Source organism: Phaenicophaeus curvirostris, chromosome 2 (assembly GCF_032191515.1).
Source record: "Phaenicophaeus curvirostris isolate KB17595 chromosome 2, BPBGC_Pcur_1.0, whole genome shotgun sequence".
Classification (NCBI taxonomy): domain Eukaryota; kingdom Metazoa; phylum Chordata; class Aves; order Cuculiformes; family Cuculidae; genus Phaenicophaeus; species Phaenicophaeus curvirostris.
Window position 1 is genome coordinate 45,114,515 of NC_091393.1, and position 25,500 is coordinate 45,140,014.

Here is a 25,500-nt window from a genome sequence, read left to right on the forward strand (position 1 = left end):
TTCCCTATGAAAGATATTGGAAAATTTTGGCTTTTAAGAGCTTTCTTCTGTTACAGCAGAAATTAAAACCAGTGCAACCACAATGTTTTAATATCTTTTGCTCTCTAAGCATATTTCCATTTTAAACCTAGAAAAGAATCTGTTTGAAAGATGTTATATTTATGTGCCAGCTATATTATTATTGCAGGATTGCAAGCAGTTTATCATAGCCCTGTAAAAGCTCACTTCAGATTGAGAATAAACTGATTTCGTGTGCTTTGGAAAAAATGGGTTGACATTGGTTTTGGGTCCTTTTGTTGACAAACTTCTGAAAATATTGTAGGAAGATAACAACAAAACTCAGGATCGGTTCTTAGGAAATGTTTTAATTGGCCAATTACAATCCATTGACAAGAGATGTTGTAGCAATCTTTTTTGAAGTAGAGACCGATGGAATACAAAAGCAGCATAGCAGAGGTGCAAATACAGGGCCCAGAGGTATAAAATCCACTGTAACAACTGTGTACTGATAAGATCAGTTCAATAAAATTATAGTGATTGCTGTAACAGTGGTATGTATGGTGGATTGACCTTGGCCAGCAGCAACTGCACACAAAGCCACTCTCTCACTGCCATTCTCAGCAGGACAGGGGAAGAAAATAAGGTAAAGCAGCTCATGGGTCAAGGTAAAGACCAGGAGGTTACTCACCAATTACTCTTGTGGGCAAAACAAACTTGGCTTGGGGAAAATGAATTGAACTTCTTGCCAATTTAAATAATACATTCAGATAGTGATGAACAAAGGCAAAAATTAAAAACCACCTTTCTCTCCTCAACCACCTTTTCTTTTTTCAAACTCAACCTCACTTCTTTTGGAACTCCTCTGCCTCCTCTCTCTCACAAATGGTGCAGGGGATGGGGAATGGAGGTTGGAAGTTGTGGTCATAACGCTTCCTCTCTGATGCTCCTTTTTCCTCACACTTTTCCCTATCTTCAATGTGAGTCCTTCCCATGGTCAGCCATACTTTAGGAAAAAAAATCTGCTCTACCATGGGTTTCCTTTCAAGAAATATCCACCTGTTCCTTCAGGCAGTCCTCCGTGCTGTGCAGTGTGGATATCTGCTCCACCATGGTCTCCTCCAGGGGCTGCAGGGGAATCTTTGCTCTATCTCCTCTTACTCCTTCTCCTCTGACCCATCAGGCTGAGAGGCTCAGCTGTGCCCTGCGGTGGGTCTGTTGGAGCTGGTTGTGTCCTCTCCTCACAGTGGCTGCCCTGCAGAGTGCCCCTGCTTCCAGCACTTCTGAATGGGCACCTGATACCTTATGTCACATGGATTGATAGGGGAGACAGTAGAAGCAGAGGAGAGGATGAATGCCAAATCTGGAAAAAACACAGCAAGTCTGTGCGATGCCTGTAGCAAACCTGAATGTACAGGATACAGGCAACAGACAATACAACAAAGTAACCTCTCATACTATTAAACAGGCTAACTTTTAGTCAAATGTTTGTCACTACTGACATTCAGCGCTTTTGTGAAATAGTGAGACTATGATTTTGAGATGGGAGAATGATTAATTCAAAGAAATGTAATGTCCCACTTGTGTAGCAAGCAGCTGCTCAGTCTCTTGGTTCCTGTCTGTTACTGCTCTTTCTGTTCGCACCTTCCGTGCTAGCCAGTGGTGTGGGTCATTCTCCAGGGCCTTGGCAGCTGAAAGGCAGTTAATAAGCTGTCAACTCATCTCTCATGGGAAGAGGGAAGCAAAGCGATAAAGACATTTTTCCATTTTGTTTGGTTGTCAGTAATAGTGTCATCAGGAGCTCTCATAATCTTCTTTTGTCTCTGGGTATTCAACAAATCTAGATCATCTCATGGTTGCTTTCTAAATCTTACACTTTCTGAATCTGACTGGGTGGTGCTGTGCTTTAATGCCTTGCTTCCTGTACCTCTTTCTTTTTAATCCTCTTATCTTCTTTCTGGTAAATTTTTCTTTTGCCTCTTTTCTGGACCTCTCTAGGAAGAGAATAAAGACCCTGTTTGCATCCCTCCTTTCCCCTTTCCCCTTTCCCCTTTCCCCTAGTGTATCCATCCATCTAATATAATGATTGCTAACTGTCTTTCCAATAAATCAAGAAATATGTCATGTCACCACCTTGAAGACAGCATATCCAAGATTGGATTATCTCTTTTTACCTCCTATTACTTTTATTGGCAAGCAGCCAGTACTGCTTATCTAGCCTCAGGCATTCAAACAAGTTTCACATCTCAGCAACTCCTCCAGTCCCAACAACTAGAGAATTCTTTTCTCCACGCAATTAAAACTCATCATTTTCAGTCTTCAACTGGTTTGGCTGCAACTGGTTAGAGGCTTGTTGCTTTTGCACGCACTAGAGTATTCCTAATCTCTGTTAACTTTGCTGTTTGTAACACATGGAGTGATTTTTTTCCTTTAGTGCTTTTTTAAAACACATTGATATCTCCTCATTCCAACTTATTTACTGTGGAGGTTGTTCTATGTGTTTAAAATACTTCCCATATATTAATGACAAAAGCCATGACAGATTTTTAGGTAGCAGCTATCATATATGGAATTGCCTCCCCAGAGTAGTCCATGCATTTTTTCCTGAAACCAGTTGTCTGTGTCCTGCCCCCCCCAGGAGTCCAGCAAGAAGTGGACAGTTTGCACTGTCTAGACAGCGGCCAGGGAACAATTCTGATATTTATCATATTTTATTTACCTATTGTAAGACCACAAGAATAAAACTAAGTCAGGTCTACACATAACTAGGATTTGTAGCCGTTCTGTCTACAGTGGTCCTGTTCTTTGCTCCTTGTTCTTTCTGTCTATTTGTTTTTCTTTACTTCTTATTGTACAAAATAAGATTCCAGCACATTAAGAAAACTATTTACTTCTTGGGCATTATGTTTGATTATAGTGTTTGGACCAGCAGGACAGATTTGTAACTGTAACATCTTATTCAACAGAAAATAAACAATGCTAGTTGAAAGAAAAAGCCTTTCTAATATTTTTTTTTAAGGAAAAATGTTGGTAGTAATGAAAGAGGTTGTTTAGAATCAAGAGCAGATCTGGATATAATTTTTGGTATAGAACATCATGAAAGGAGATAACTTTTTACCATTTTTCCCCCTCAAATTCATGTTCAATATCCTGATAAAATTCTTCTTACTCTATACTGCTTACCCTGGGCAGCAATTGGGTTTGAAGCCCTGGGGAACCGTCATAAAGAAAAGGCTGAAAAGCATGAACTGTCTGAAGGAATCTATTCACCTGTGAACCAGAATGAATACATACTGTGTAGGCTGAAATATATCTCAGAGTTTTCTGTCTGGTTGTTTAAGGATAAATTGTTTGCCTGGTGTAAGATGGGAATGTTTCTTAAATGTGTAGTAAGCAAGTGAGTCAGGAAGATTTAAAACATTAAATTAAAATGGAAACATGATAATAAGGAAAATCACTGGGGATGTAAAGTCACCGTGAACAGTTCTCAAGGAAAATAAAGGTGAAGGCTGTACCTTTTCTGTGTGCTTGAATACTGTAGGTACAATTAAGTAGAAAAATGTAGTAAGTGCCATAACAGCAGGAACACTGATGAAGTGCAGCAAGAGGATTTAAATGACTGCATCCTGTAGTTGTCATCAGGTTTCAGTACATAAGAGAAAGGCATAAAGGACTCGCTTTATATGTGATCAAGCATTGTTTCAGGGGATAAAGGCATGTTTTTGTGTGTTATATATATTTGTATATTAGATATAGGCGAGGAAGGAGAGGCAGTGGGGTAACCCTCTACGTTAGTGGGTGTTTTGATGTGCTAGAGCTTAATAATGGTAATGATAGGGTTGAGTGCTTATGGGTAAAAGTCAGCGGAGCACCTAACAAGGCAGATATCATGGTGGGAGTCTGCTATAGAACCCCAGCCAGGAAGAAGAGGCTGATGAGTTATTCTACAAGCAACTGGGAGAAGTCTCGTAATCACTAGCCCTTGTTCTTAAGGGAGACTTCAACTTACCAGTTGTCTGCTGGAAGTATTATACAGCAGAGAGGGAGAAGTCTAGGAGGTTCCTGGAGTGTGTGGAAGACGGCTTCCTGACACAACCTGTTGTTTGTGAACAGACAAGGCTTTGTGGGAGATGTGACGGTTGGAGGACACCTGGGGCACAGTGATCATGAGGTAATAGAATTCTCAGTTCTAGGAGAAGTAAGGAGGGAGTGTCAGCAGAACTGCCGCCTTGGACTTCCAAATGGCAGACTTTGGACTGTTTAGAAGTCCAGTTGATAAAGTTTCGTGGGAGCGTCTTGAGTGCTATCAAACAGCACACACAAGACATCCAGATGATCAGGCCCAGTCAGCATGGGTTTATGAAGGGCAGGTCCTACCAAGCTAACCTGAGCACCTTCTATGACAAGGTGGTCCTCTTAATGGATGAGGGAAAGGCTGTGCATGTAGTGTACTCAGACTTCAGTAAAGCCTTTTGCACCATTTCTCACAGTATTCTACATGAGAAACCTGCTTCCGCTGTCCTGGACAAGCGCACCCTCTGCTGGGTAGAAACTATCTGGATGGCGGGGCCCAAAGAGTCATGTTAAATGGAGTTAAATCCAGCTGGAGCCTGATCACAAGTGGTGTCCCCAGGGCTTAGTGCTGGGTCCGGTTCTGTTCAATATCTTTATCAATGACCTGGATGAAGGCATTGAATGTACCCTTAGTAAGCTTGCGAATGACACTAAGCTGTGAGGAAGTGTCGATCTACTGGAGGGTAGGGAGGCTCTGCAAAGGGATCTGAACATTCCGGACCGATGGGCTGAGGCCAACAGGATGAGGTTTAACAAGGCTAAGTGCAGAGTCCTGCAGCTGGGACACAACAACCCTGTGCAGTGCTACAGACTAGGAGAAGAGTGGCTGGAAAGCTGCCTGGAGGAGAAGGACCTGGGGATGTTTGTTGACAGCGACTGAACGTGAGCCAGCAGTGTGCCCAGGTGGCCAAGAAGGCCAATGGCATCTTGGCTTGTATCAGAAACAGTGTGGCTGGTGGGACCAGGGAAGTGATCGTGCCTTTGTACTCAGCATTGGTGAGGCTGCACCTCAAATACTGTGTTCAGTTTTGGGCCCCTCACTATAAGGAGGACATTGAGGTGCTGGAGTGTGTCTAGAGAAGAGCAACAAAGCTGATGAAGGGGCTAGGGAACAAATCTTAGGAGGAGCAGCTGAGGGACCTGGGGTTGTTTAGGCTAGTGGAGAGAAGTCTGGGGGAGACCTTATCACTGTCCATGACTATCTGAAAAGAGGTTGTAGCAAGGTGGGTGTTGGTCTCTTTGCTCAGATGATAGGTAATAGGACAAGAGGGAATGGACTCACACTGCGCCAGGGGAGGTTCAGGTTGGACATTAGGAAAAATTTCTTCACTGAAAGGGTTATAAGGCACTGGAACAAGCTACCCAGGGAGGTGATTGAGTCACCATCCCTGGAGGTATATAAGAGACAGGTAGATGAAGTGCTTAGGGATATGATTTAGTAGTGGACAGGTACGATTGGTCTTGATCTCAAAGGTCCTTTCCAACCTAGGGATTCTATGATTCTGTCATGTTAAGCATATATAATTTCCATTTTTATCATCCTGGTATAACTTTGTCCTCACATATTACACTTGGCATTCTGAAATGAAATATTATTATTATTGCTTGTATAGTATATTTTTTGGTTTGAATATTCAAGAATGCTTTTCATATATTCTTTCATAACTACATTATATAATAGGTTCATGAGCAATATAAAAAAGGTAGAGCCAAAAACTTATAATGTTTGCAAACTGTGATATTGGTAAAATAAACTGATGAAAATGTCTCTATGTTTTGTAACTGAAAGGCAATAATTTTAAAACTGAACTTGTCCACCTATGTCCAGTCCACCTAAATAACATGTAAACTTGACCATCACTGATACTGTGATGACTTGCCTGGAGGAGAGGGACCTGGGAGTGTTGGTTGACAGCGACTGAACATGAGCCAGCAGTGTGCCCAGGTGGCCAAGAAGGCCAATGGCATCTTGGCTTGTATCAGAAACGGTGTGACCAGCAGGTCCAGGGAGGTTATTCTCCCTCTGTACTCGGCACTGGTGAGACTGTTCCTCAAATCCTGTGTTCAGTTCTGGGCCCCTCACCACAAGAAGGATGTTGAGGCTCTGGAACGAGTCCAGAGAAGAGCAACAAAGCTGGTGAGGGGGCTGGAGAGCAGGTCTTATGAGGAGCGGCTGAAAGAGCTGGGGTTGTTTAGCCTGGAAAAGAGGAGGCTGAGGGGAGACCTCATTGCTCTCTACAACTACCTGAAAGGAGGTTGTAGAGAGGAGGGTGCTGGCCTCTTCTCCCAAGTGACAGGGGACAGGACAAGAGGGAATGGCCTCAAGCTCCACCATGGGAGGTTTAGGCTGGACATCAGGAAAAAATTTTTCACAGAAAGGGTCATTGGGCACTGGAACAGGCTGCCCAGGGAGGTGGTTGAGTCACCTTCCCTGGAGGTGTTTAAGGCACGGGTGGACGAGGTGCTTAGGGATATGGTTTAGTGTTTGATAGGAATGGTTGGACTCGATGATCCGGTGGGTGTCTTCCAACCTGGTTATTCTATGATTCTATGATTCTATGAAATTGTCCATACAGAAGAGAAGGTGGAACCTGTATGATGAGAATTATTCTGTACTCCTGTAATTAGGCTTTCTTAGTGAATCAGTAGTCTTGATTCAACCCACAGTGGCTAGATTTTTACAAATAGCCATTTTACTTGGCTTTTCAGCACCTGCAAGAGCTGTAAGTTTTGGAAACTGGCAGAGTTTTGTGACTCAGTCCTCACTGCGTGCTATCATGCAGTGAAGTTTCTTCCCTTTTACCTCTTAAAGTACAATATAATCCCAATGGCAGGTGTTTGTTTTTGCTGAAAAAAAAATCTTGGACACTTTAGGATAAATAAGGTCTAGACATCTCGATCTTTATTTAGTCTTCATAGCACTTTGCTCAGCAGGCAGTCCCACTGACTTCCATGAAATCATTTTTGGTGTTTACACACAGTCAAACAAGAGTAAAAATGGCAAAGGGTAGTCCTGAGATTGCAGGTTTTTTTCAAGGGTCGATTGTGTGCTTTTGCCTGTATTTATTTTTGTGCAGTTTTGAAAAACTGGTAGGCTGTAAAAAAACTAACTGGTAAATCTCACATTTCAATATGACTTATCTTCTAGGATGATCTTTCAAAGGCTATGTACACTCAAAGATAGGACAGAAACTGATAATATTCAAGTGGAAAACAGGGAATAAGAGCTTTGACAAATAAAGTCTCATTCAAGCAAAGCCTATGAAGTAATAGACTAAAAGCAAAATAAGATAAGCTTCTGCTGACATGTTAGTTTATTTCAACAGCAAAAGACAGACCTGAAATGTCTGCCCGAAATCAAAATGTAATTATGCTATTGATATAATATGCACTACTTATGCACTATGGAAGCCTGGTCAAAGATAACCAGTGGGACACTGACAGGAATTTATATACTGTGTAATGCAGTGAGAGCCTAGATCTTGCAAGTGCTGTGAATGAAAGAAGACTTTGAGCCAAATAAAACATACAGACTGACCGTATCAACAAGCATCAGAGCATGAAGCATATATAACAGTTAGTAGCCTCTACACCTTCCTCTCTATTGTGGAGAGTGAGGTCTTTTGTTCAATGAAAGTTATCCCCTATTGTGTATATTGGATGAGGGGATTGCTCAGCTGGTACCGGTGGAGTTTCCAGTTCTGGTCTCTCTTCCTTAACTGCAGATGAAGGAAAGAGCAGGAGAATGGAAGGTTCTTGATTGGGAACTGAAAAGATAGACTCACTGGGCAGTGGAGGAGAGACTATACGTGTAAATAAGTGTCTGGGAGTTGTTCCATGGTGAGACTTAGCTTGTGAACCTAAGAATGAATTCTTGAGATTTTCAGATAAGACAGGCTCGTTTATGAAGAGTTTGACTTGCCTGTGTCTTTTACTGCTGAACTGTGATGTACAGCAGGGTATTTTCATTTGTAAAAAACAGAAGTTCCTCTTAGAAGACAAGATTGTCCAGCTTGTATGCAAAAATTACAAAAGAGCCAGAGGCCTGCTGTGCTGTGGGACCTCGCCAGTGGCTAGCTGAGAGGAAGATCAGTCAGTAATCTGAGAATCAGTTGGGCCACAGGCATCAAAACCCACAGAGCACATGGTTTCATGGTAGTGAGTAACACAGAAATTTCATGCACTGAAATTCTGTATATAATTAGGACAGATCAAGAAGATGACAGTCAATATGATGCGCTACAGGAGATCAAAGAGATTGCAAGGTTAAGGTAGACAGATTGAATTTCATCTCTGTGTAGATTAACAGATAATATAATTTAAAACTCCTGTAGGTGACTGCTTCTTCAAACAGCTAGTTAGAGGAACCATAAAAAGAGAAGTACCTGTGGATTTATGCATGAGGAACTGTTCTAAACCCTTCCTCTTGAAGGGCAGTGAAATTCAACATTCTTGTAAGAATAAAAAAGCCTCCCCCCCAAAACTCCAACTTAGTCAAAACAAGGAAACCCTTAAAAAGAAAATTAAAATGAACAATCCAAGATTGCTAATGGCAAGCATAGGGTGCATAGACTGCACATTCAGAGAAGATGCATTCCTCTAGTTCAAAATGATTCAAGCAACGTTATTAAGGTAGGAAAAAGTGTCTATTTAAACCATAAAAAGGAAGCTCCCTGAAAGAGCGAAAGTTATATCCAATTCAAATAACAGAAAAGGACATAAATTGTGACAGATTCTGGAAAGTCATACTCTTAATAACATGTACACATGTTATAAGGAATAATTTGCGAAATGTTTAAGTGTAGCTAAGAGTACTTTTTTGGATAAGTCAATCAAAAAAACTGCTAGAGATTCAAATTCAGTAGGAGTTAAATATGATTAAGGTGTAATCAAGTTATAACTGGAGATCTCAGGAAAGAAAAGGACACAGCAGAAAAGCTAGATAAATTCTTTCTATCAGTGAATAGAAGAGCTCAGGGAATTTCCCACTTGGGAGTCTTTGTTCAGAAGTGTCAAATTTAGAGCAGATGATAAATGAAGAATGAAAATTCATCAGGCGTATATCTTATTTATCCATGGCTTCTGGAGGTACTTAAAATGGAGTGGCTTGAAGCATTAAATATAGTTTACAATACTTTTAAAACTTACATTAATACTAAATAAATAGAAATTGTTTATCCAATTTGGAAAAGAAAGGCAGAGGGTTCCAGGAAACTAAAATTGGAAGGTTTGGTACCAAGCAAATTGGTAAAACTACAATAAATTATTTATACAATTTCTGAACAAAAATGGGCAAAACTCAAGACCAGGTGTTGATTTTTTTTTTTTTTAGGACAATGTGCCTTATGAATCTGTTTGAAGGATTCAATGAACATGTGAACAAAGGCTCATTATAATTTGATTTTCAAAAAGTTTTGACAAGATCCTTCACCAAAGACCGTGAAAGAAATTATAATAGAATAAGGAGATAGGTTCTTTCATGGGTTAGTACCTGGTTAAAAGAATAAACAGACCATTTTCACAGTGATGACCAGTTTGAACTGTTGAAAATATTCATATTTAACACAGACAAGGGATGAGTAGAAGGTGACAAAGTTAGCAAGTACAGAATCTTTAAGCATAGGAAAATGAAGAAACTGCAAAATGTTCAGAAAGATCTCAAGATAGTCAGTGGCTGGGTAGTAAAATAACTGATGAATTTCTGTAGCAATTTTTCCATAAAAGTAGAACACAAAGAGAAGTAGTTCTATTTGCCTATTGATTATACCACTTTCGAATTAAGTTGTGAAACAGCGCTAAAAATTACCTTGGACTGTGCCCTGGATATATCAGCTCAATGCTGGCTCAGCAGTAGTCAAAAAAGTCAAAAGAGCCTTAGAAAGCACTACTGATGTTTAAAAAAACAAAGCTGAAAAAATCATCAAACCGCTTATAGGTCCAGACGGTGAACTCCCTTCTCCTTTAATAATTTATTACAACTGAAAATAGTGCAGACAAGGACAACAGAAATTTTCAGCCATACAAAGCATATTTTTAGGAGATTTTGATGTATGAAATAAAAATGAAATCACAGATAATGTGGTGAAGATGAGTAGAGAATGGCTACCTGCTGTTTTCTATGATATGAAAACTAGAGGACAATAAATACAGGTTTAACACACATCAGTGTTTTCTTTCACACTGCACATATCTAAACGTGGAACTTGCCACCAGGGAGCTTTATGGATTCCAAAAGTAAAAGCATGTTCAATGGCAAATAGGTGAATTAATGGAAGAGGAGTTTTTCAGATATTGTTAGATGCAAGGAAGTAAGGATGAGTTTCAATTGATATCTCTAACGTGTGGATTTCTGGAAGCTCAGAATTCAAATCACTATATACGTGCTCTATTCTTACATGGTTTAATTCTAGCCTCTCTCAGACAGGATACCGAGTTAAATAGATGCCTCTTCTGGCCAACAGTAAATGCTTTCATGTTACATCTACCAAAGGTGTTGCTGGAAGCGCTCAAATGCACATATCTGATAACAAGGATAATGATAAAGCAAGCATGTCTCATGTTTTCTCCCTCTTCCCAAAGGTATGCTTCCTGGTTTCTGTCACTGCAAGACTGGCTATACAGGACAAAGCTGCAATAGATGTGCGTTGGGTTACACAGGATATCCTGAGTGCCTGCCCTGCGAGTGCTTACTGAAAGGCAGTGTGAACACTGACCCTTGCATAGGTCCCTGCATCTGCAAGGTATGGATGTTAAATTCTTCTGAGCCATAGGAGGATGCTAATATTGAAACTTTGCAATTAATGGTCTTCTGTCATACAATAGTGTTCCACTATTTTACTTAACTGGTTTAGTAGCTATGTTATTCACTTCTCATAGAACGCTTGCTCTTGTTCTTGTAAAGTCTTAAATTGCCTTGCGTTGTCTTTGTATTCACTGTAATTAGCATAGATACATAGAAGCCTGCTGCCAGTCATACAAGATCTTAAAAATTTGTAATTAAAAGATTATTAAGAAGCCCGTGAATTGTTTGTTTCTATATGCTTCAAGTATTGTGGGCTCTAAAACTGACCTGTAATATGACTCCAAGAGAGTGAGTGAACTGATGATGTATTAAAACAAATACAAAAGTTGCCTTTTAGGAGTTGTCGTTAGGAATATAATGTTTTGCTGAATTCTAAAATGAGCATTCTCTCCTGCCTTTAGATGGTTGTTTAGAAATCTCTAGCTTATTTTACCATCCTTTAACCATCCTTTCTCTAGGGTGAACCATCCTTTCTCTAGGGTGAATTTCTTCATTTCTGGGCAGGAGATTAAGAATTATTTTCTCTATGTGTCCTCATGTACCTCCAGCATATTATATATCAGTGTACTGAAATTAAAAAAAACTTATAAAAACACATGCATCCACTTCTTATAAAGTACCTAGTTACTAGTAGCAGTGCTTGTGCTCTGTAAGTCACAGTTTAGTAAGTGACCATGAGTAGGCCCAAAGGACAATTTACTGTACCGTGGGTCAATTTTTCTGTGTCATACTTGTGGGAGTTCACTTCAAGGATTTAATTAACAGAATTAGTCACAAGTTTGAATCTTAAAATACATTGCATCCTTAAATATCAGAATGTACAAAAAATACTTCTGTTTATCAGCTCATAATGCTCTGGTGTGACAGCTGAATAGCACTGAAATCTACTCAGAGAATTAACCTTATCCTCACTTTATGTAACAGTCACATGCTTTCTACCAGAAATAACATCTATCCACATCACAGTTCTAATTCCTTTTATATCGGGTCCAGAAGATGAGAAAAGGGGTGCTTTTGCTATATTCAGGCTTGAAAGGAAGATTGATAAAGGTGTTATATGCCAAATACAGAACAACCACGGCTGAATGATTCTTATTATTATGCCATTATTTGTGTAATGCTTGTTAGTACAACCAGACCAAAATGAACAGATGTGAAATAGAGATAATTCTTGCTACCTCAGTGAGTCCATACTAGATATACTTTTTTTTTCCCACTGTTCATCCTTTGTTTCCTTTCTGCTCTGCTAATCCATTTATAAGTGCCTGTGGGAGAAAAATGATACCCTTTGCAGATAGCTGAGGTACGGATACATACACATTTACTTTCACTAGCAATCTTCAAATTCAAATCAAAACAGATTATGGTCAAAGGGACACTGAAATCATCAGATTAGTTATGCTCCATATGAAGAATAAAGTGGGATGTCTGGAGAAGTTAATAGCAGGTCTTAGAAAAAATGCTTCCCTTCTTTTAATCACATCTTTCAATTACACATGATGAGCTCTAAATTTACTATAGTTTTTTTGTTAAGGAAATTGACTGCTGAAAAACAGTTCTAACTGTAAGCAGTGAAATGCAATGAAGTGAGCATTTGATTGTTATTTTTACCACATTAGCCAGAATAAGCTAAAGTACAGAAAAGTGAGGGACAGATGTAAATGTCTGTTTTATCACTAATTGTCTCAGAGAGATTTCTGTAGGTATTTGGTCAAAGTCCCATTTTTGCATAATTTAAAACTGGATTGAACACAGTATTCAGAAAGTAATAAGGCTGCAGAAACATTGCTTCATTATCTGGAGGAAAGGTTAGATCTCCTTTCCAACTTTGAGTTTTATATGTCTATTATGCACTAAATTTGCTGCCTACTCAATTGAATTATACCGGTTTTACTCACTGATGACATGCTTGTGACTGCGGAGTAGGAATTTTTTTTCATTTACATACTTTTGCTTTGCAGATTTATTTTTTTTTATCTTTCCCACTCTGCACACACCAAGCATGTTAGCAAAGTCTGAAATCTTTGGGACCAGTGTTCATAATTCTAGTTAGTAGAATTGCGCATAAGAGCGTTTTGGTGATTTCTCAGTTGTTATCCTTATTATTTTTCACATGAATCATGAGTAGCCGGGTTATTTCAGCATACCTGTGGCAATAATATGCATTGAATAACCCTGAGACTGCTGGTGAAAATGTAAAAATACCACTCTTTAATGAGATGTTAAAGTTAAAAGTAATTGACTGAGAGCCTTGAGTTGTGTTAAAGAGATTTTTGGTATGTTGAACAGAGTCTGTGTAAAGGGGAGCATAAATACCACACAGCAACAGAGACAGCGTGAAGAAATTTTGCTACATGTTACTGTATAATTAGTGGTGAAAATCTATTTACATTTTCATTTTATCTTCTTTTTGATCTGTCCTTATCCTTTCCTTCTCATTTTCTCTTAATCGATGTGTGCTACCCTTTCTACCCATACCTCCTCATGCTTTGCCCTGCTTTTCCCATCCTTGCTAGGTCTGAACCAGGAGGCTATCAAGTGGCTTCTGGTGAATTTACTTCAATGCTGTGTGTTTCAAGCAGTCGTAGACTACACAGTGTGGGCAGGCTTTTTATAACATGTTCATTCTCTGCTGACGTGGAGCCAACAATTTGGTCCTCTGTACATACCATAGAGCACTGTCTCCAGGATTAAAGGGACTGTATGTAGCACTTTTGATAGGGAAAGAATTTTCTGGGCTATCATGGAAAAAATATTGAATTACTAAGCCAGCATCGTAGCATGCACCTTTTACAACATAGCCCTTGTAGAAAAGCTTAGTTTATCTTTGCCTACAGGACAAAGTGATTTATTGTGTAAGCCAGCAAGACTTAATGCACAACATAAGCTTTCACTGAAAAATGTAATTACCAAATGCTAAGTTTAGAATTTGTCATGTATGTTTTGTGCCTGGCTTTCTGCAGAGTAAGAGCTTGCAGACCAGGCTGCGTGGCTGGCAAACATGTGTAGTTATGGAAAGAAGAAATGCAGCCCTTTTAACACTTGGATTTAGCCTGATTTTACCTGTTAGTGATAGACTACTGAAAAACTGATATGGTATGACTTTGGGATGACTAATACTATGTACATGTAATTTATATCAATTAGACTTGTGCAGATTTTATCACCCATACCTACAAACTATAGTTGTTGAGGTTGTAACATTGTGTCCCCTATTTCCTTCCCCTCTGACACTTTTAAAGGAGGTAAGTTAGATTTTTCCCTGAAATCAGCTATGTCATTAATGTAAAACAGAAACTGAGAATCCTATACTATCTATATTTTGTGTCCTGTTATTTATATGCAGCCACAGTAACTTCTGTCAGACAGAGGATTCTTTACTAATATTCACAAATAAGAGTAGTCATTCCTACAAATGTCTTTATAGTCCTCTTCTGCTGAGTGTAAAGCTGGAGACCTCAAGTTCTAGTCTATTGCAACTGAAGTAATATTCTAATGTGCATTTCCAGGAACATGTTGAAGGAGAAAACTGTGACCGTTGCAAACCAGGTTTCTTCAATCTGCAGCAAAATAATCCCAAAGGCTGTGAGGAGTGTTTCTGCTCGGGGAAAACAAATGTCTGCACACACTCTCACCTTACCTACAGGACTGTAAGAAAAATCTTAACATATCAGTAAATCTCATTGGTTTTGTGTTTTGTGTGTTGTTACTGTGTATTGTCACAAGAGTGTGTCTTATTATAAAATCATGCATGTTCTTTTGTACCCCACGTATTTTTCATTTATCCAAAAGAAAATGCTTATAAGCCTTGTGTCTCTTCATTGCAAGAAAGTTCTGAAAATGTGCAGTTTAACAATGAGAAGCGCAAAAGAAGTTATAACAGTCAAAAATGAAGCCATGTGCATAAACACTGTCCTGGAATGTGCATATTTAATCAGTCCTGAATTAAATTCAACGTATCCATAGGGAAACTTCTTTTCCAGGTCATTATTAAATTTCTATACCTAAAATAATTAAGAATTCTGAAACACTAAATGTACAACATACAGCTTAGGTAAGAAAGAGGGATGTCCTATAGGCAGCTGGTTGAGTGAATTTCTTTTGCATACTGCATTCCTAGGAAAGGATGTGGAAGGGAGATGAACCTACTGTTCTTTTTTGTCCTGTGGAAAAATGTCTTTAGCCTGTAAATATACTCTAAACTTTAAATTAGTTCTCAAAGCTCAGATATTGATTCCACTGTAATGGATGCATGGTACATATTCATATCTGTAGACTGAGTTTGGAAAATGTGTTCTAGGTCTAATAGCTCCTGGTTTTGGCTGTGTTGGTATGCTGGATGTCTGCAAGTAATGTCATATATGGCTAATGTCCTTGTTTGCATGCCTGCATCTGGAAAACTCTCCATCCCATGGCTGAGCAAATTTATTGTTTTGCTTGTATCCAGGCTCCAGAAGCCTGAACACTGTGCTCTTCTCTGATGATTCATATCTAGTTATGGGATTTCAGAAATTCAAGTTCTAGTGCTTTCCAGATTTTCTTTGGCTATATGAAAAAGAAAAACGTATATTGGAATTTGTAAGTTATGAGGCTTTAGAATTACAAATTATTATAAATTATGCTGCCTACAACAATCAGAAAATGTATTCCCATTTGTCTGCTCATCTTCTGTACCCTCTGTGACTTGATATTATTTATTGGAAATTTGTATAACATTTCAGGATAATCTTACGCATAAGTTTGTGTGATAGAATTTCCTTCTCACTCTTGTCTGTATGAAGCAGAAAAAGCAAATACTTGCAGTTACTTCTGAAGTTATAACTCCCAGTCACATACAATAAGAGATTATTTTTCTGTTGTTATTACTTTGTTGTTTCCTTTGTTTGTAAACTGCTATTAATCATATAAACCTGATCAGTTTTTTAAAAAAGGAAGACTAACAGGCTTTGACTATTGAAAGGACTGATGTCTTGATTCTCATTGTAATTTGTTTCATTCTGTTGGTTGGGTTTTTTTTCTGTCATTATAGGTAGAAGACATGAATGGCTGGTACCTGACTGATTTACCAGGTGTCATCAGAGTTACCCCCAAGCAAAAGAAATTTGATGGCCATCAGCAGTTCAGCATCAGCAATGTGGCTGCGCGAAAAGTACTGCCGCAGACTTATTATTGGAGTGCACCCAGTTCTTATTTGGGCAACAAAGTAAGTGCAGATGGTACTTGCCTAAATGCTAATTTGATTTGTTAAGGAAAGAAGTAAGGCTTAGAAGGGGGGTGGAACAGAGGGAAGATTAAGTTGGATAGGTATTTGACCAGCAAAACTGCAAGCAGACATCAGGCGTATGAAGTATCATTGAGAGGAAAAAGTTAAGTAGAGAATATTAACTAAGTATCTTTTATCTTAGCCCTCTTCAGGCCTCTGATGTCAGTTATTAGAGTAGTCTATGTAATTCACAGCATCATTTTTTCAATGAATTAGCCAGTGTGTCGTTCAGCTTGTCTTATTCTCTTCCCACCTTATCCTCAGCTATGCAAAACTAATTCTTTCGTCTGCTTTTCAGAGATGCAAGTTGTGTATCAGATGTTGTGGGGGTGTCTTACAAAACTTCAGTGGTTGGCAAGAAACTTGTATGTGGGGAGCTCTCTGCCCCAGAACTCAGAAAATGCTGTTGTGAGCTCTGTGCCAGTACTAATGTGTATACTTATTCAAGTTGGCATGTGTCCATGTGTGCATGTACACACATAGTCATGCCCTGCAGGTTAATACCAAATATTTGCTTTCTACAGTCTTGGATGCTTTACTGGTTTGACTTTCAGGCTTCTCACCATTAGACTTTCTGCTGTCATACACGATGCCTACATGTAAATCTCTTTTTATTTCCAGAGAGTAGAACTGAGGGCTGAATGAGTCCTATAAGTGAAAAAAGCTTAACAGCTCTCCATTTACCATAATTATGTTAAAACTTATCAGTAATGCTAACGCTATTGCACTTCAGCACATTTTCCTCTGCAGTTTCTTCAGGCTACTCAACCTCTTATTTATTTATTTTCTTCCTGCTGGCTGAAAATCAACATGACAGAAGGTAAGTGAGCAAGTTGAAACTAAATAGCATTATTCCAAAGAGCTGGGCATCCTGTTCATGGCTATAAATTGTTAAAGGTAGTTAGACTCATATAGCTAGCCAAGGGAGAGTTTCTTCTATAACCTTTCATGTTTTCTGAACTTACCCTGAGATGTGAACTGATACTTTTCCAGAGAGAATTTCATCCTGCTTCTATTCAGTGCGCAACATAATGGTAAGAATGTGCACAGATTATTTGAATATAGAAGATACTTTTTCAGTGTAATTTGGAGGTCCTTTGTGGTTACTGTCAGATATCTCTGTATGAATGAAGCAATTTGCCTTAATAACTGAACCATATAAATTTTTGATACTACAGTAATACTGAAAGCACTCACAAATTACCACAGTACATCTTAACTGTCATATTGCATCACATAAATTAAAGGCATAATGACATGCTTAGGCCATATGATTTACACTATGGAAAGGGAAATGGAAATAGAATATTGAGAGTCCTTATTTGTAATCTTAATAAAACGTTTCTCTAAATAGTTGAAACTGGATAAAACCAAATAGCTGGAACTAGATAAAAACATCCTTTCTTGAGAGTTATTGCTAGCTGTGTTATAGTATAATGATTGGTATCTCAGATCAGGCAAGCTTCTTTTAAGAATTTTTGTCTTAGGAAATGTAGAGAATGATTTAGGAAAACTTGTATCAAGACATACATTTCTATTGTTATTTATAAACCTAGTGTCACAGAAAACTGCCTTTCTTTTTGTTGTTAAAATTATTGCTCTTAAATGTGATTCCTCAAAATAACATTGAAAAACAAAGGTAGTAACCCTCCTGCATTTCTTGGTATTCAAATATAGCTCAAAAAACCTTATTTACGATAATTCTCTTAATATTAAGTTGACATGTTGCATGTATGCTTCCACAATGTTGATTGCCATATGCGTGCTATCTGCTTGTTTTACATCCATCTCCAAATGCTTCTTTTGGATGAAAAATGTGTTATAAATAGGATGGTCCTGAGTGCACAGCCCTTAGCTTTTTTTTTTTTGTCTATATCTGGGTGACGCTTGGCTATGTGATACTGGGCTTTGTGTTTCTAAGGAGACATTATACATAACAAGAGGCTATAGATGGTACAGCATTCTTGTTTATGTCATAGTGAGGCAAGAACATGAGCAAATACTTTAGAGTCACCCTATCCTACTCATCTTTGAATATATAAGCTACTACCAAAACTTAAACTTTTTGTGCAAATACAGGTAATTTTTTTAAAAGCCAGATATTTTACCTGTCTGACAATATAATATGTGTTTGAACTAAAAAATTGAACACTGCTTTTCATGCAGAATACATTTGGGAGTAATCTGGCATAATTTAATTTCTAGAAATAAAATATCTAGTGGATAATTTGGGAGAATAGATTTAAAATGGCTAATATTAAGGTTTTAATAGGTGTCATAAAACAGTTTGTCTTCTTGCCTGACTGCCTTATCATGGCCTACTGAAGTAAGGACTGCAGCAATTGTAAGGACTTGTGGCTTTTTAGAGCACCTAGTTACTGAAAAATTGTCTGATTTTATCAACTCTAATTACATTTTAGGCATTTGAAACCACCATTTTGTTTTTATTAGCAGTTTCTTGAACTGTTTTGACAATGGATCTATAAGTTTATTTTAAAGTTGTGTCCATGCTAAAATAGTTTAGAAATTTCTTTGAAAGTGTTGAGTTACATTCTGATAATGTTTGGTGGGAGCACTGAATGGAAAATGTAAATTTAATTAAAAATTAGATACCAAATTCAGCAAGATGACATGGAATACTTGTTTCTTTAAAGTCAGTGTGGAAGAGTTAGGTGTCCACAATGTTTTAGAAGTTAAGAAATTATGTATACACTCTGCCTCTTTTCCTTAGATACCTCAGCATACCTGTTCTAAGGGCCGGTTTTAACCATAAAGGTGGGCATTTACCCTGCCTCTTTCAGATGGTTAGGACACTGCCCTTGGTCAACAGTCACAGGTTAGTTCAGCCTTTAGGTGGAGGCTGTCCTAGATTCCAGATCTCTGAACATTGTCAAGTCTCAACACCTGGCAGTCATACAGAAAATAGTATCTTATGTCCACTCTAACTCCTCTATCTGGCTTTTGAACAGATCTTAATACTGCTGTTACTCAGACTACAAACAATATGGTTAAAGTCCTAAAACACCTCTGCTCAAATCCACCATTTTCTTATTGGCAGATTTTAGTCAGATTGAGAAGTTTCTTGCATCAAATGTTGTTTTACAGGAGTAATTTGAATTAGTTGTACAGTATGATCCCACTCAATATAAGTACAATTTATGTAATTTTGTCCTTCATGAGGTCCGAGTGTGTTGAAAATCAAACCAAAAAATGCTTGGATAAAAGGCTCTGATATTTCTTGGAAGAATACTAGCACATCATGTCTGTCAGTTCTATAGACTTATGTTGCTGTATGGTAGATACATTGTTCTTTCTCTGACCTCTAGTTACAACCATGAAAACAGCTGAAAGTTTTATGTAGAGTCTGTGCATACAGAACAGAAAGGGTACTTGTTTGATTTAATAGCGTCACTTCATTTATTTTGCCTGTTCTTTTATAGTTAGCTGTGTAATCTATTTGCTGGCTTACATAAGTCAATGTTTCTTTGAGTTCAGAAATGAAGGCACTGTAATAAAGCTGTAGTCAACACGTGCAAACTGTAAAAATCTCGCAGACCCTTAGAAGTACTCTTCTGTGGAAAGCTAAAGATTGGGATGGAGTAAGGAGTTTCTTTTGTGACATACTATCTATTGCAGACTGCCCAGAATACCTGATAGGGTTAAATATTGGATTATAAAATAATCATAAGTGAGGTCCTTGTGGCTTATGTGTTTATTTCCTTCCATTTGTTTTCATTTCTTTGGCAGTTCTGATGCAAAAGGCAGAATAATGCAAAGGATATTCTACAGCTCCTGGAGGGGAGTGAGTGAGTGAGTTGAAATGCAAAACGTAAAGAAGCTAAATAATACAATAATCATCTGGAACAGAAATGGCAGGATCAATTGTCCTAAATTATTAATGCATCTAAACCCAGAAAGCTTTATCTGATATTGTCATGGTTTCAGATCTCAAGACTTTCTCATTCATAGGACATGATAGCTAGATAGATTCACAACTCTATTTCTTGCTTTAACTGCCTGCCTCAAAAAGGAGAACAAATCTAACAACACTTCGTATAACAGCATTTGATATAAATGGATGAGATGCAAATTAAATTGTTGTTGGAAGCTACTTTTTTCTACCATCAGTTTGTTTTGAAATTCATTGGCCTCATGAAAAGTGGAGAGGGAGCTAACCTACATTATTCCATCACTCAGTTGTGTGTTAAATTTAGCCAGCACACTGAATTTTTTGAGCATGTATCTGTATTGTTTTTATTGTCAGGGAAGCAAAGCAGGGAAACTTAGATGGACTGATGTGATCGCCTTTTGTGTGCCTTTATACGTCTTTTCACTGGTTTTATGGACAGTTTAGGCCCTAATGTAGAAGATTTATTTCTCTAGTGCAGATGGGTTGTCCATGTCTAAACAGGCCACCACATGATGGCAGTGCTTGAAGTATCTGCTGTGTGAGGGATTTTTTCTGCAGTGACAGTAATTCCTGTACTTCATGATGAATTTACTTTTCTATGCCTTTGCACAGAAAGAAGTTTCAGCCCCAAATCTGAATGTGTAACAAGGAACATCTCCAAGCCTACAAAGTAAATTGAGGGTGGAGTAGGGAATGTTATCCTCAAGTAGAAGGCATAACATACAAAAAAAAATTTTATTCGGACATTTATTGTGTCTTAATGTCTTGTAAGCTTCAGTGGGATTCTAGTAAATTAGATGCACGTTATTCATATTTGTAAAAGAAACAGTAATAGGCATCAGCAGCACATAGTATGCAAGAAACCTCCATTCAGTGTAACACCCCTGAAGTTATCTGCAGTTGCTGCAGATCCTCAGATTTTTTAAAGTGTTGTCATCGGCCAACACATGGCAGAAAATTAAAATTATTCATCTCACCCTAAAGAAAAATATCTTTTGTAAAGACAGCTAGTTCAGTATCTTTTATCTTTCATATTTGAATACGTTATTCTCCAAAAACCTAGTTTAGTTTATTGATATTTTTTTATTTTTTAACAAATAAACCTTAAGCTAAGTAACAGAATTTATGTTAGATCCCAACTGTCTGTGCTTAAATTAAGTCACCATGGCGTTCAGACCTAGTCAACGGTATGAAGATATCTTCAACTTATACCAAATGTGCTATTCATTTTATTATCACTTACTTCACTGTAGTTGCTAAAAATTGAGTTACTAGGCAAATTCAGATACTTAAAGTATGAGACAAACATAGCAGGAATACATAGTGAAGACTACAGCATTTTAATTATCTGAACCAGAGCTGACTGAGACTTCCTTTAAATTTACTTAATTTGTGTTATGTGGCTTTGTCTTTGCTTAAATAGTCTGTCAGTGTGGCACCATGATATGAGACAGGGGTTGGTGTCTGCATTCTTTCACAGTTGTGTCTAGCCAAACTTTGCTTGATCCCCTTAAAAATTGAAATGGTATCTGGACTGTCCTGTCTGGGGTTCAGCTACCCATGACTGTAAAGAACCACCAAGACATAAGTAACTTCTGCACTCTTTGTTCTTTGTTAATGTTTTTAATGATGTTTGGATAGCCTGTTGAAACAGTTTAAGTACAGACATTATTGTGATTGCAAGGAAAACTAAGTATGCCCAGTAGACTGGTACAGCCTCTTTGCACCTTGAAAATAAGTTGAAACAGGGCTTAGAATCTGGCTAGCTGAGTCCACTGCCTGCAATATTTCATGTATCCCCTGATACATTTAATTTCTCTGTGCTAAAATCATCTTATGCTTCTGTAGAGAAAAGAAGAAATTTATTGTTGCTGAAATTATTTCATAAATCTCGTGTCCTTTGTGTTACCTGCTTACCCAAGTCTGCCTTGAAGGCAAGGGTTTTAATCAATAGTGGCAGTTGAAAAATGGAGAAACAAGCAAGAAATAAAGTAGTTTCACAAAATAAAGGATGTGAATGCTACAGAGAGAGTACTGAAGGGTGTTAGGAAATAATGAAGAAGAAAATAAATTGAGGAATATGTTTGCCAGATTGAAAAGTCTTACTTTTCTTATCTCTGATCGCAAATACTAAAATACTGAAGGATCCAACAAGGCAGAAAAAAAAAGAAAAGAAGTCTTTCAATTCGAGAGAATTAACATATCTGGCAATTTGTACTGAAGGTTAATCAGCATGCAAAGAAACATGGTGATGATGGTTCCTAGGCTAGAGATAGCTAAATTGAACAGTGGTTGTTTAAGACTGCAAATAAAAACTGAAGTTTATAAAAGGGAGGATACGTGAGGGGGGATGTTGCTTTTGTGTGACTTTGCATGCTAAATACTTCTTCAGCAAAGCAGAGTTTGTTTTGGAAATTCTATTTGAAGTTCCTTGCTGATCACAAGTTAGCTGGAAGTAAAGAGTTTAATGGAATTTTACTTAACTTATCCACTTATATTAATCAAACATAATTTGTAGTCCAGACATCTGGGTTTCACAGGAGTGTAATGAAACAATCTATGCCCATCACCAAAAGGGGATACATAAGGTCATTCTCAATATATGAGAGGCACAAAGAAGTAGTATTCAGTTCAGTTTCCAGATTTTCCTTAGTGAATTATTGAGTTCTGCTTGATTTACCTGCCTCCCCCACAGTTTACTTTAAATTTAAATGAATTACAAAACCTTGAAGTAGAATGTTATTGAAATGGTTGAGTTTATAACTCATTAGTAAAACTGTATGATGCCACTGAGCTTTAGTTTTATAATTTTGTGATGTTCAAATTTTGCTTTCCACATCAAAAAAGCAGTATGCGTAAGGGCAAAAGTACTGAGAATTTTTGATGGTGCACAAGGGAAACAGCCTTTTCTGCATACCATTTGTAGTACTTTGTATCTGTCCTATATTGTTTTTGAAGTCTGGCATGTTCAGTAGCATCTGACAATCTCAAAATATTCTTGACAAGCAGATTCTTTACAAGATAGATAAATTCAGTTATTTCCAATTTAAATATAGGAATTAAATATAGGATTTTTCTTCTCATCTGTCTCCAGAAACTAGATTTTGGTGCCTGAACTTGATTGGTTAACTTTACCTTGTGTCATTGAGAAGTTTTAAGACTAAACCAATGAAGATCAGGTGCCTAAATCCAAGTGCTAGTTACCTCTGTACAGAGGCAATTAAGAGATACATGCATGCGAATTTGTGTAATACATATTTCACTGTATGGCTTTCATGTAAATTTTTTATGATTTCATGAGTCTGAGAGGCTACCCTCATTAATCACTTTACATGCATTATTGTTACAAAAAGGTTGCATATTTGTACAACAAAATATTGACAGGAGTCTCTCATTTTTCAGCACACAAAGCACTATTGCTCACTAGAGTATTGAAGAAGGGAGAGTGGTTTTTCAATGGTTGAAAATGGTACAAATTCAATTAAGATGTCGTTAATGAAAAGAAACTCAAACTGACATTGAAAGTGTATACAAATACTTGCTTTCTATTTTATTTTGTTTGTTTATGGGGAGAAGTAAACAGTTCCACAACTAATTATAATAAGAATTAAATGAATATTTTTTTAAACTCTATATATTCTTGGCTTTTTCATAAATGATTGGTGACTCGTAGGGACATCACTCTCTCAGTGCCTTACAAATGCTGAATTTCAGAGGATAGTATTCCATACTTATTAAATTTCCAATCAGTCATCCAAAAAGTATAAAAATCATCACTTCTGTGTATTTCAGTTTAATAAGAAAAAGACAGAAAGGCAAATCATCAGATAGTCTGATATCATAGAATCACCAGGTTGGAAAAGACCCACCGGATCATCGAGTCCAACCATTCCTATCAATGAACAATAATTTAACATCTATACTGGGTCTGGCTGGGCTAGAGTTAACTTTCATAGCAGCCTGTATGGTGCTGTGCTTTGCATTTGTGTCTAAAACAGAGCTTGTGCAGTATCAGTAATTTCTCTCCAACCCTTCCCACTGATCTGTAAGTCTTGTCACCTTCCTTCTATTTTGTACCCATCCCATGTCAGAGAATAGTGAGTAAGAAGCAGGTGGGTGTTTGGCTTCTGGGCAGGATCAGCCCACCACAATATACCATTGATAATGATGGAAGAAACAGAACCTTAAAGCCTTTGACAGTGCAGCAGTTTCAAAGGTAGTTTTCAGTGTGGTTGCAATATACTGACAAAGAATTGAACAATGAACTGGTAACCAGAACTGACAAGCAAAATAGTGATTAGAAGCTTGAATAGAATCATAGAATCATAGAATCATAGAATCACCAGGTTGGAAGAGACCCACCGGATCATCGAGTCCAACCATTCCTATCAAACATTAAACCATGCCCCTCAGCACCTCGTCCACCCGTGCCTTAAACACCTCCAGGGAAGGTGACTCAACCACCTCCCTGGGCAGCCTGTTCCAGTGCCCAATGACCCTTTCTGTAAAGAATTTTTTCCTAATGTCCAGCCTAAACCTCCCCTGGCGGAGCTTGAGGCCATTCCTTCTTGTCCTGTCCCCTGTCACTTGGGAGAAGAGGCCAGCACCCTCCTCTCTACAACCTCCTTTCAGGTAGTTATAGAGAGCAATGAGGTCTCCCCTCAGCCTCCTCTTCTCCAGGCTAAACAACCCCAGCTCTCTCAGCTGCTCCTCGTAAGACCTGCTCTCCAGCCCCCTCACCAGCTTTGTTGCTCTTCTCTGGACTCACTCCAGAGCCTCAACATCCTTCTTGTGGTTAGGGGCCCAGAACTGAACACAGGATTCGAGGAGCGGTCTCACCAGTGCCGAGTACAGAGGGAGAATAACCTCCCTGGACCTGCTGGTCACGCCGTTTCTGATACAAGCCAAGATGCCATTGGCCTTCTTGGCCACCTGGGCACACTGCTGGCTCATATTCAGTCGCTGTCAACCAACACCCCCAGGTCCCTCTCCTCCAGGCAGCTTTCTAGCCAGACTTCTCCTAGTCTGTAGCACTGCATAGGGTTGTTGTGCCCCAAGTGCAGGACCCGGGCCTTGTTAAACCTCATGCCATTGGACTCTGCCCAGCGGTCCAGCCTGTTCAGATCCCTTTGCAGAGCCTCCCTACCCTCCAGCAGATCGACACTTCCACCCAGCTTAGTGTCATCCGCAAACTTGCTAAAGGTGCACTCGATGCCTTCATCCAGGTCATTGATAAAGACATTGAACAGGGCTGGACCCAGCACTGAGCCCTGGGGAACCCCACTTGTCACTGGCCTCCAGCTGGATTTTGCACCATTTCCCACCACTCTCTGGGCCCGGCCATCCAACCAGTTTTCCACCCAGGAGAGTGTGCACCTGTCCAGGCCAGAGGCTGACAGTTTCCGAAGCAGAATGCTGTGAGAAACTGTGTCAAAGGCTTTACTGAAGTCCAGG

The 25,500-nt window shown here is 38.6% G+C and overlaps 1 protein-coding gene across 1 annotated transcript in view; it reads left to right on the plus strand.

Moving 5' to 3' along the window:
* The window catches only part of LAMA2 (laminin subunit alpha 2), a 362,543-nt gene that overhangs the window by 141,622 nt on the left and 195,421 nt on the right, over window positions 1-25,500 (plus strand). The window contains exons 10-12 of the mRNA XM_069851862.1: window positions 10,651-10,811; window positions 14,383-14,523; window positions 15,903-16,076. Coding sequence (XP_069707963.1) covers window positions 10,651-10,811; window positions 14,383-14,523; window positions 15,903-16,076 — 476 coding nt within the window. The remainder of the gene's footprint in view (window positions 1-10,650; window positions 10,812-14,382; window positions 14,524-15,902; window positions 16,077-25,500) is intronic.